Below are 11,971 nucleotides of genomic sequence, written 5' to 3' on the forward strand. Positions count from 1 at the left end.
CGGAGGCCCTGAACACACACTCCTCAAAGGGAAAAGTCACCTTCTCCTCGCTTCTCATCCTCTCTGACATGACTGCCAGGGCTCGGGGTGTGAGGAATAATTGTCAGAATAAAGCAGATAAATAAAGGAGGGAATAAAAGCACACAAACACACAATGTTTCTTTTGGAAAACTGATGTATTTGATTATTAGAGTAAAGAATTACAGTATCTTAGTTGTTAGTAGGTATTAAAGTGTAGAGAAACTGGACCCATAAAGATCTTCCAACTTTCCAAGAAAGTGCATGTAACAGTCCGAAGGTTGTCAAACCCAATATATATTTATATTTATAAAAACACTATCATTTTGTCCCCTGGCCGTGATGGACTTCTCTTGTGTGAGCTCTATGTACATTTTCATACGAGGGAGTTTGTATTTCCACATCTGAACGTATTTACAGAAGCTTCAACACACAACTTTGCACTTGATGTCAGTGAGGATGCTGGGACATAGCAGCAACGTGGAAATCCAGCTGAGAAACTAAAGGAGAATCCTGCTCTTTTGATTGGCTGTCTCAGTTCCAAAAAACCAGGAAATAGGCCAGGCCGAATGTTCCCTTCTGTCTTGCTTTCAATAACACCAAAACACGAGCAACGAAAAAGGAGATTGAGGAAAAGACAAATATGGAAGTAAACAAAAAGTAGAAAGTACAATACACAGAGACGGTAACAACGAAACAAGTTAACTCTAAAGAAACCCCTTGACACGAAGCAAACTTCAGCGTTTTGTCTTCCTTAAATAAAATAAAGGTAAATAGCAGTTGGAAAGAAAGGAACCACCACATCTTTTAGTCCCTTGCCTGAATTTCGTCGTTTTGTGTTGACGAGGGGAAGAGGGTGGATGGGGGTGGTGGTGGTGGTGGGGGGGGGGTGGGCATGAACACACAGATGTTAGACCATCTACAGAAGATCAGTGTACATTATTTACAGCGAGTCTGTTTGCTTATTACAGGGCTAATGCATCACATGAACATCGACAGTTCGGTTATAGCTACTACAGACAGAAAATAACTTAATGCCAAGGTCAGGTTATCTACCCAGATACTCTAAGTTTCAAAAGCACATTTTTAAGCACCCATACATACCCATTCTGGCTTTAAAACAAACAAAAACCTAACTGTTAATGCTTCCACTTGGTTTCAAGCAAGGTTATAATCACTAATAAATAAGCTCCTTAAAACTATAACATGTACATTGTACAAAAAAAGCAACTTGTCTTCACACTCGTGTTCGTAAAGATTCAATGGCGAGCAAAGCAGTTCAGTTGATTTTGTCCCTGTCTTGTTCTCTGTCTTTCTCTCTTTCTCTTCTTCTGTGTGTCTAAATATGTGTACATGTGCCTTTAGGCGTCTTCATGTGTCTGCGAGGACAGGCGCTCTAACTGGTGACGATTTCTTTATTGTCCTCCATGAAGCGTGTGAACCGGAAGTGGGCCCCGTTCTCCGTGCTGGCCATTTTCTCCAAACCAGCGAGGGCAGCGTTGGGCTCCATGCTGTGTAGCTTGTCCAGGCTGCCGGTCAGGCCGCCGATGGGAGAGCTGCCCCCATTTCCCACGCCACCTGACATGGGTGGGATGCCTCCATTCTGGATGACGGAGATTTCGTTTGTCTTCATCGCCAGGCCGTTGGAGAAGGCTGCAGCGTACTGGTTCCAGAAACTGGCCGGGTCCCCGTTGCTTGCCCGTGATGCCATGTCCTTCTGGAAGATCTCAGGAAACTTGACTGGGTTGGTACCCAGGAAGGCCATTGGCCCGTCCACGGAGAGCCTGCGGCCACGTCTGGCGGGAGCGCTGTTCCACATGTGTGTGCCCATGTGAACCTACAGAGAGAGAGAGAGAGAGAGAGAGGGAGGGAGGGAGGGAGGGAGAGAGAACGGGAATGAAAGGGAGGGAGTAGAGAGACAGAGCAACGAGAGGGATGAAAATTAGTGATGTTTACAAAGTTGGCCACAAGAGCTGCACATGAGATGATGCAATGGAAAAAATAATAATAATGCTCGACTCCACATTAAAATAGCTTCACACCCTGGGTGCAGCAGACACACTGGTTGCCTTCGCTGTGAGAGGTACCAACATGGTGTAAACATCGGATTTTGGCAAGACTGATACATGCCGCTTAATCTAAACCTTAATTTGCTCATCTCACAAGGGCACCGCTGGGCTCGGGGGGAAAATTGCACTGTCCAATTTCATTGCTTTGGCCACTATTGCATGTGACATTTCACCTCTGCCGACACACTTTCCATGACAAAGACAACTTATTTTGCTGCTATATAATCCTCAAAAGACACATTCAAATAATTATGTTTCACGGTATTTTATGTGTGACTCACTGCAACAAAGTTCTGAGGCTTTTCTGTGTTCACTTCATTACAGCAGCGTTTAAACTAAAAATGCAGATACTTCTGTGATGACCAGTTTAAACAAAAGCCAGAGCTTGATTTACTACGACGTTGAAAAACGTTAAAAATCAAATTCCCCTCTGTAGGATCAAGGATTTACACACTCAAAAATACTTGATGTGATTTTTTTAAGTTCACATATTGTTGAGCAGGATCATTTTCTTAATGACTGAGGCCTGCAGAGTTTTCACAAAGTCCGTTATGGAAAACTACAGACTGACCTGGCACACAGTGATTGCCTCTGATAATTAATTCTGTGCACTGAATCATTCTCAGCTGATTACGTTCCGGAATTTCTACCCAATAATCATATTACTTGTGTGATTCAGCCTTTCCACTAAGGTAATTTTTTTTCTCAGAGAGCCTTTCCTTTAATTAATTATACAACATTACCACCTCTTGATGCCTAGTGCACCGACAAGCCGTATAAAACTAAATAGCAGCTCTGAGACTCATTTTTCACAAACGTTCTCACGCACAAACTTGCAGAAGGCCGACAGTCTTCTGGACGTTTCAACATTTACCTTGAGGTTTCCTTTGGTGGTGAAAGCTCTGCCACAGATGCTGCACGCGAAGGGTTTCTCTCCTGTGTGGGTTCTCTCGTGGATCTGCAGAGCGCTGGAGGAGGAGAAACACTTCCCGCAGGCGTTGCAGAAGTGTTGCTTGGGCGTCCTGCGTGGCGGAGCAGCGGAGAGCACTGGGGACGTGGAGGCAGATGATGTGACCAAGCCAGGGGGCATGTCCTTGTTCTCTTGGTGGAGGCCGTGGAGGAAGCCGTTGACCTCTGGTTTGTTTAGAGAGCCTACGGAGAGGAGGGAAGGGGTTGGGCTTGACGACAGGCTGGTGTTTGAGGGCTCAAAGAGCTGTGAGGGCAGGTCTCTCATTTGATGGGTTAGCATGTGCTGCTTGAGGTTGCCCTTGGTGGAGAAACCCCTGTTACAGGCCGTGCAAATAAATGGTCGTTCTTTGGTATGGCTTCGATAGTGAATGTCCAAGGCACTCTGACAAGCGAAGGTCTTCCCACAGATGTCACACGACGTGTTCTTCATGGTGCTGCGCTCACGGAAGGCGAATATCATGCCCAGGGGGTCTTTTGAGGGATTGACAGATGTCAGGTCCAGCGCTCCGATGTTAGTGGGGTGAGCGTGCAAGAGGCTCGCACTGGTCTGCTCAAAGGACGAGGCCCTCTGTTGCCTTTCTTCCAGGCTGGGGGATTTGCGTGCATGTGGCTGCATGTTAGTTGGGGATGGCGCCTGCATGGAGGAGGTAGATTCTGACACAGCTGGACTCCCGGCGCTTTGGCTCTCAACATCCCCTCCCAGAGACGAGGAGTCATTGGTGAGGCAGTCCGCCTCAGCCAAGCCATTTGCCATAGCCTTCATTTGGATGACTTGTTGCTCCTCCGCTTCAATGCCGTGGGCATTGTTTTGGCCGTCTCTCTCCTGCCCCTCCTGGAAAGCCACGTCGGGGGGAGCCGGGGAGTTACACAGACTGTCGTGGGAGGCGTCGGCCGACCTGGGTGTGTCTGGCACACTGCTGTCTGGGCCCTCCTCCATTCCTTCAACGTAATCGTCGGAGAAGTTTTCCAGATCATCAAAGTTTCTCTCCTCAAATGAGCCAGTGTCAGAGGCCATAGACTCTGGGTAACTCTCCGGCAGAGGGGTGTTGGGGATCTGCCCGCCCATGTGCATGCGGATGTGTTGCTGCAGAACCACAGCGTTTGTGAACTTCTTCTGACAGATAGGGCAGGAGTGTTGGACTCTAAGGGGAGGCATGGCCCTGTGGACGCTGTAGTGGGTCTTTAGATTTCCCTTGGTGGTAAACGCCCTGCCACAGACTTTACACTTAAACGGCCTCTCCCCAGTGTGAGTGCGATAGTGCATTTTCAGGGCACTTTGGCAGCTCAGCACCCGGTGGCAGATGACACATTCGTTTGGGTCTGTCACCTTCCTATCAATGTTCTCCACGAGCTGTTGCAGCTTGGAGGTCTCTGACCCGTGGAGGGGGTCCAGGATGCTTCCGAAGGGGAACTTAGCCTTGAACTGATCAGACATGAGAGGCATGAGTGGGTTAGTCATCATTGGCGGGCTGTTGGACGTTGTGTAGTCGGCAGTGCTCTCTGAGGCAGAGCTCACATTTGTCAAAAAGCCCGATGAGTGGCTGCCTTCTTCAGTTTTCCCATTTGAGGTAGGCAGAGTTGCACCTTCGCCCTCTTCAGACACTCCACCGTTGCTTTTGGCCGAAGGCTCAGCGGCACCTGAGTCACTCTTTGCAGTAACAGAAGGGCTAGTTATGGCTACCGAATGGTCTTCCTTTTTGATGAAATGCGGCAGGCTCGGCATGGTCGGCGGCAGCAGCATGCCGACCGAGGAAGTCAGAGTGGGCAGAACTGGTTTGCTGTCCAGCCAGCTGGTGACAGGTTTCTCGGGGGGCATGGACATGCCGTATGGAATGCCGGTGCTCGTTGGTATGTTGTCTAAATGCTCGGGAACAGGGTAGGGGTTCATGTGGATGTGTGGGTACTTTTCTTTATGACGCTGGAAATGCACCTTCAGGTTACCGCGGGTGGAGAAGCGGTTGCCGCAGATGTTGCACTTGTACGGCCTCTCGCCAGTGTGAGAACGCAGGTGGATTTGCAAGGCACTGTCACTCCCAAACACCTTGCCACAAAACCTGCACTTATGCTTGAAGAAAGCATCGTCGGAGCTGCTCTTGTGTTCAAATGAAGTGACGTTTGGCGGCTTGCCTTTCGTCCGCTGGGCCAAAGCTGCTAAAGAGTTGAGGTCCTCTACGGTGGTGCCAACACTGGGCAGAGAGGTGGAGAACATGGGGTTTCCAGGTTGGGGCTGAGGTAGAAGGGGATTCACTGCTGAGCTCAACAAGCTCCGCATTCCAAACGCTGGCGTGGATGACTTAGCTAGTGAGGAGTTGCTGAGCTGAGAGTGGAGGCTACTTATATGACTCGGCCTCTTGTCAGAGGACTGGGCATTGACTGTTGACGGCCCCAGTGTGCTAATGCTCTGAGATGTCTCACTGCTGCTTGGGTTGGACTGAGGTAGCTGTGCCGCTGCAGCCAGCTGCTTTAGGCTGCTAATACTGGCTGACTGACTAGCCAGGTTCTGCGCTAGGCCTGCGGCTGCAGCCAGCTGTTGGGAGAGATGTGAGCTGAGTGTGGCCAGTGGGCTGGCAGCAGGCCCCATTGTGCCTGGAGCAGACGCCGGGGGCACCTGCATTTCCGGGGACTGGGAGGCCAGCAGCAGAATCTGATGGCGAATCTGCTCGATGAGCTGCAACTGGTGGATCTGTTGCTGCTGCAGGGCCAGGAGCTGCTCCATGAGGGCCGGCACCGCCACCCGGGGACCCCCAGTGGAGCGGGCCTCTTGGGAGAATTGGGCCACCGCCACTTTGGTGCTCTGCAGGTTTTCGATTATGACATTGCTGTTGATCATGGAGAAGTTCCCCAGTTCAGTCAGGTTACTGAGCTGAGGTAGGGGGGCAGAGATAGCTGAAGTACCTACCGCGGGGCCAGAGCTGCCCCTGCCACCGTGGCTGCTGACCGTGTTGCTGATGGGGCTCCCACTCTCCGTATGACTGCCTTCCTCCTCGTGACCACTGCTCATCCCCGACACGTCCACGTCCATGGATTCGTCTTTTTCCAGAGTATTAGGCTCCAAAAGGTCGCTGCACTCCGTTTGATCAGTGTTATTAGCTGTGTCATTCATCTGGTCATCGGGATTATGGGGAGGAGACCCAGGCGAGAAAGTTCCGGTGGGGGAGGCAGGATTTTCATTCACTATCAGAACTAACTGATTCTTAGTGCAATTCTTCTGGTGTTCCTCAAGATCTGATAGTTCAAAGAACTCAGCGCAACATCTGCTACAGACGTGGGCGTCTGACTCCTTGCAGGGGGGGTCCTCTGAGCAAAGTTCTGTGTCCCCTGAAAGAGAGGAAACAGAGGATTAGTGATTAGAAATGTTTTGCAGCTGAAGAAGCAGCTTTATCTCCTCAAATTCCATTGTTGTTAATCTTAAGTTAATCAGTTTTACACTTATCCCCTTGATGTGTTCACAAAAACAACGATCGAAAGGCAACAATAAGCCAACAGAAATGAGAAAAAGGCCCGATTCAATGCAGTGGTGGCCTCAGAAACATGATAAGAGGGGATACAAAATCAATGGGAACTACTCAAATATTGTTTAAAAGTGATCTTTGAAGATGTACATCTGGGTTTCATCAGCCCGACCACAGGTAATCATTTTCTCCAGATAATCCATCAAAATATAGAATAGAGTGAGGTGAGGACGTTGAGCCTTAATGAAATTTCATAGAAAGCCATTGATTTCCTATATTCCATGCCCTTCAAAGTCTGCTTGTCCACTCGGCGCAAATCATGCATTTGAAGGACTTATTAGACTTTCAATTTGCTGTCAACTTTGCTCATTTTCAGCCAACTATGGGCATCTTGGACAGGTTATCTATGTCACTAAACTAATTTGTATCCACTCAGGCTGCAGTCACACAGCAGAGCCTTTGGCATCCAGGCTGTCGTGTGCACACAGCAACAAGAAAAGCAGACGGAAAAACCAACGATTGACGATTTAGATGAATATTCAGAAAAGTAAACGGTGGCTAATTTCATACACGTGTATATGATGTGAAATATTTGCTAAAGAAAAATAAAATGTGTGCTGAATTTTTAAAAGTCACCAGACTTTTTTTCCAGAATTTGTGAATAAACTTTGGCCCAGAAACATTTGCAACAATAGAAAGTCTCCCATCAGTAAACTCTTCTGTGGGTGGGGGTGGGGGGCAGTGGAAAAAACTATTTGTTTAAATAAATGACTTGACTTGAAAACTTGAGAGTGGGGCGGTTCGTATAAGAATGCACCACAAACTTGCCAAAACTGAGAAACTGGACGCACCAGCTCACAGATCGTTACCAGCACAGACGCAGCGACTGCTGTTGTCACAGAGACGAATACTCAAAATGAACAACCGCCTTTCAAATGCGCACAGAAACAGGTTTTTTAATTTTCCATTTTGATAAACACGACGAGTCAGGGAGTGAAAAGGCAGGACGACACCCTGCCCCCAGAGCCACTGCTGTGCTCCAGACTTTCCTTATTCTTTTCCCTCTTTGTCACACTAAAATCTGCTGTTTAACATACAAGTTGATTTACAAATTGCATTTCTCTATGAATCCCTTTCATTGTGGCTCTGGCCCCCTCAACACTTTCATCAGGGCCAAGAATTCATTTGCAAATGAAACCCAGAGAAGTGCAGCCCTGCCCCACAGAGAGACAGGATGCCTTCCCATTGTTCGCGCAGCATGGGAGCGACGGGGATCGTCGGCACAGCCTGGCCCTGCTCATCTCAGTCGACTCAAAGCAGATCCTGTTTAATTCAGGGATTATCTCCCTCAATGTTTCTCTGCTCAGAGACATCAGATAACGCAAAGTTGCCATGACAGTAAACCCTGGCCCTCACACCACCAAACCATGCAAACAGGGAAGACTCAACTTTAATGATAACTTTTCATGTTAAATCCCCCCTTCCACCCACCCGTCTACCTACACCCCGAGCGCTAATTTTGAAAAAAAAAAAAAAGAGGAAAAAAAAAAAAAGTGTTTGATTCATAGTGTGAGAAATGTGAGGATTAAATAAACACCTTTTCTCTTTCCTCAAGGCTGACTGTACACAGACGAGTGTGAAGAAAATCCCATCATACGACACAGAGTGGTATGAAAATACAGAACAGAAAAAGAAACAGGAGTTTTTAAACAAACTTCTGGAAGATGCAAAATTAATAAGTTAAATAATAAAATGAGAGTGTGTGTGTGTGTGTGTGTGTGTGTGCTCCAGTCTACAAAAAAACAACACTAAACAACGCATACACTATTTGAGAAACAATGAAATTACATTAACTATTGCACTCACTCACACACACACACGCACTTTAGAAAAGGCCAAAGTGTGTTGAATTAATTTAAATAATTTCTAAAAATGAGAAAATTTTATTTTGTGCGCATTTTCAAAAATATTATCAAAATATTCTCAACACTATTTTTAACGTACAAATGCAAAAATGTTCCAATAATGAAACTATCAGTGGGATGTGTAATTGTAAGAGAAAAAGAACAACAGATTAAATGTGATCTAAAAATTATTTTTGCATTTCTAATTTGCGCATCAAGCATCTGGGGAAAAACATTTTCATGGAAGCAGTGCAGTGCAGCTGTGGATGGTCTCCTCTCCACCAGCTCTGTCTGAAGCTTGCAGTGTGAGAGAGGAAAATAAGAATAATGCCTTTAGAGGTGCAAAACACACGAGCGTCTACTTCAGAGCTTCCACGGCTACAGATTTGCCCTTTGGACCGAGTGAATCTGTGTTTCACTTTACACGAAAAGAAAAACCTAAGTTCAAACTAAACCAATGCACGACTACAAATCCACTGTCCACATAAGGCCAGTGTAGCAAACAGCGCAGATGCTAGCATTAGGCTTAATTCCCAAAATAGCAAGGATTAACTTCGAATTAAAATTAAGATAAAGTCAAGCTGGTAGAAAGATGGAGTCTGTAAAACTTCCATAGAATCTCCATCAAAAGCACAATGTAAGCAGTGCGCAGGGCTAAAGGGCGTCAGGAGAGACAAAGAGCAGAGGAGAGTCTCAGACAGAGTGACCAGAGTCTGAATATGAGAGACAAGAAAGCGAGGATTAGTCGAAAAAGTCGACGGAGAGCTTTGAGAGATCCTACATTATTTTTTCGCAGGGGGCCTCTCTGTGAGCCTCTTGACACTTGTAACTTCAGGAGGGTTTCTGCTCTGCTCGTCTCCAGCCCTCAGGACTCATCCCACTGAACACTAGATGGGGTTCCACCAAAGCTGCCGTGGTCCAGGACAAGACTCCGATCTAAGAAGCTCTGCCCCGGTGACATGCTTAAAGCCGGAGGGGAGGGAGGAAGGCTACACCTAGACTCACACCACATAAACACTGGCAGGACGACAGGCGACTGCACTCTCTGTGTGTGCAGGGAACAACAGTGCAAAGGGGGGCTGCCCTGCCAGGCTCCCCTCTAGGGGGGCCACTGTGATAGGGCAAAGGGGGATGGCCACAACACTGATAAGGCCTCTCTCACACACACACACACACACACACACTCTTAAATAAGAAGCCGAGGTCTTGCTGGGCCGCCTGCGGCTCCGACCAGCGGGGTCAATGGTGAGGTAGAGAGGAACACACTGGGCCCTGAACTCTCATCACCTCCACACAGAGGGACGCTGGCAAAGGTTAAAACAGCTCAGCGTCCCACCCTCTGCGGCTCTCGCTCCGACCTCCCAGGAACTACAGCCCTCAGCATCACTGATACTCTGCTCCAAACACAATGACTTTCTGTTTTCACTTCCGGCTCCACAGCCCTCCAACTACACTCCCAGCACAGTGGCTACGAGCACCGTGGCCCCCCAAACCTAAAGACAACATGTCCAGACCCTGAGAATCACACACACACACTCACACACACACAGGACACATGCAGCAGAGTACTGGACACAGTTGGGGATTTTTTGTGTCCATGCCAGGGTTTGGAGACAAAAGTAACTCTTCTTTAAGTTTATTAGATTTGAGGGAAAATGCAGAAAAAAACCAGCAGTGAACTGGGAATGAACTGGGTTTTACATTAATCATCAAGTTCCTAAAATAATCACGTGAAACCGGCTGCAGACACCGTTTCTACACACCGTTTCCTCCTGAAAGAAGCAAGTGTTTCTTTCAAATTACCTGCACATGCTTTTCAGGCACCACTAAACACAATGTGGCTTTGAGAGTATTTCACTTCCATATATTCTCAGTAGAGGCCTCTTCCCACCGCTGCGGCCCACCTCACAAATCTGCCCTCATTTTATGTGTTTTATTGACGACATGTCTTCTTTTTTTTTTTTTTTTTGTTGTTGGACTATTTAAAATAATGAAAAATATTAACGCCACGCAGCAGAATTCGATCCCTCTGCAGCACAGACCGAAGATGGGCTCCGTTTAAATTTAAATCATTTCTTTAAATTGCAGAAAAATAAATAATTCTTGGTAATAAGAAAAGTCGGTCAACAAACAGAGCACAAACACAACGCAACGTCCTGTTACGAAACCCAACCGTTTCTGACTTTATCTCCAAACTCATCAGGCCGCAGCTTGATTGTTTTTTTACCTTTATTTTATTTTCAACAATTTCAAAGTTAATTTCAGTTGATTTGAAGCCTCCTCCGAGGCTCTGGGCTCCGACTGATTTCTGGATTTGTAGAAACGATAAAACTGTATTTCACTTTGCCAATAAAGATTTCTCATCGTTCTGCTTTTTTTTTTTCTCTCTGCAGGCCAAAGATCACGTCCAGAGCTCCGCTACAGGAGTTACAGCAAAACCTGAAGAGGCTTTTTATCCGTGTCGGTTTGGATGGAGGAGATTATGAATTATTTTGTAATAAAACAAGAAATCGAGTGTGTGTGTGTGTGTGTGTGTGTGTGTGTCAGAGAGGCTAACTCCTCTGAGCTGCTGTTTGAACTAAAAGTGTAAAGCGAAGGCAGATTTTCAGGATGTGTGTTCATCAGACTTCCAGCTCTGAGGCGCGCTGCTCGTGGCCTAAACTCGGACTGATTTTCAGGAAACATTGGAGCAGTTTTACGGCGTGGGACAGAAACACGCGGATAGGAGAGGAGAGGAGGGGGGGGGGGATTTCTGTGTCCGGGACGGAGGAAAAGTTTGAGTCCCGGCAGCAGCAGCGACGCGCTGGTCCATCCCGACGCACCGACACCGAGAGCGAAAAGTGAGCCGGCTGCTCCCCGCAGGAGGCTTCAGACTACGGCTTCAAAACACTGGGAAGTTTAGAAACTTGTAAGAGACGCACGCAGCGAAAAGCTGAAGAGAAATGTTCCCACTTCTCTTCTCTAATTTATCTTTTCCGCCTAAGTTTGCAGAACTCCGATAACGGAGCCTTTTCCGAGGACAACACACCAAAGTGGCTCTAAATCCCTATTTGAAGTTGACCAGAGTGAATTTTAAGGAAATCCCCAGCAGAGAGTTTTCTGAAAAGTGCTGCAGCACTTTAATCACCAAACGCTGGAATTTGCAAAGACACAAACAAAAGCCACTCGTGAAAAGTCCCGAGTCTGTGTGTGCGCTGTGACCGTGAGATGGAGGGAGCTCCACGGTGCGGGACAGAGGAGAGAGGCTCGGACTCACCATTGTGCTCCGATAAGGGCAGCAGAGGGTCGGATTGGAAGTGTTGCGGCTTCGCTTGTTTCCTCCGCGACATGCTGGCTGGCACATCAGCAGGCAAAGAATAAAAAAATGACTACAAAACCTTCTCAAAAATTACGTAAATCGAGCCCATCCACCGCGCATGTGCCCCGTTATGATTATCAATAATGCTCTGCGATTAATCATACGGGGGGCTTCTTTGAAAGGCGATTGGCACCTCGCCAGCCCCCCTCCTATTCAAATGAAGTCTCTTTAATCAATTAGCTCCTGATTTGCTGGGGACTC

The 11,971-nt window shown here is 47.3% G+C and overlaps 1 protein-coding gene across 1 annotated transcript; it reads right to left on the reverse strand.

Moving 5' to 3' along the window:
* Window positions 1-184: 184 nt before the first annotated feature.
* On the reverse strand, window positions 185-11,769 carry sall1a (spalt-like transcription factor 1a). The gene is made up of 3 exons (XM_070835066.1): window positions 11,669-11,769; window positions 2,962-6,374; window positions 185-1,855 (listed from the first exon to the last, which is right to left on the reverse strand). Exons 1-3 carry the CDS (start codon window positions 11,739-11,741, stop codon window positions 1,415-1,417), a joined length of 3,927 nt encoding a protein of 1,308 aa, XP_070691167.1. The 5' UTR covers window positions 11,742-11,769; the 3' UTR covers window positions 185-1,414.
* Between the last annotated feature and the right edge of the window lie 202 nt (window positions 11,770-11,971).

This window comes from Pempheris klunzingeri, chromosome 1, assembly GCF_042242105.1.
Source record: "Pempheris klunzingeri isolate RE-2024b chromosome 1, fPemKlu1.hap1, whole genome shotgun sequence".
Classification (NCBI taxonomy): Eukaryota; Metazoa; Chordata; class Actinopteri; order Acropomatiformes; family Pempheridae; genus Pempheris; species Pempheris klunzingeri.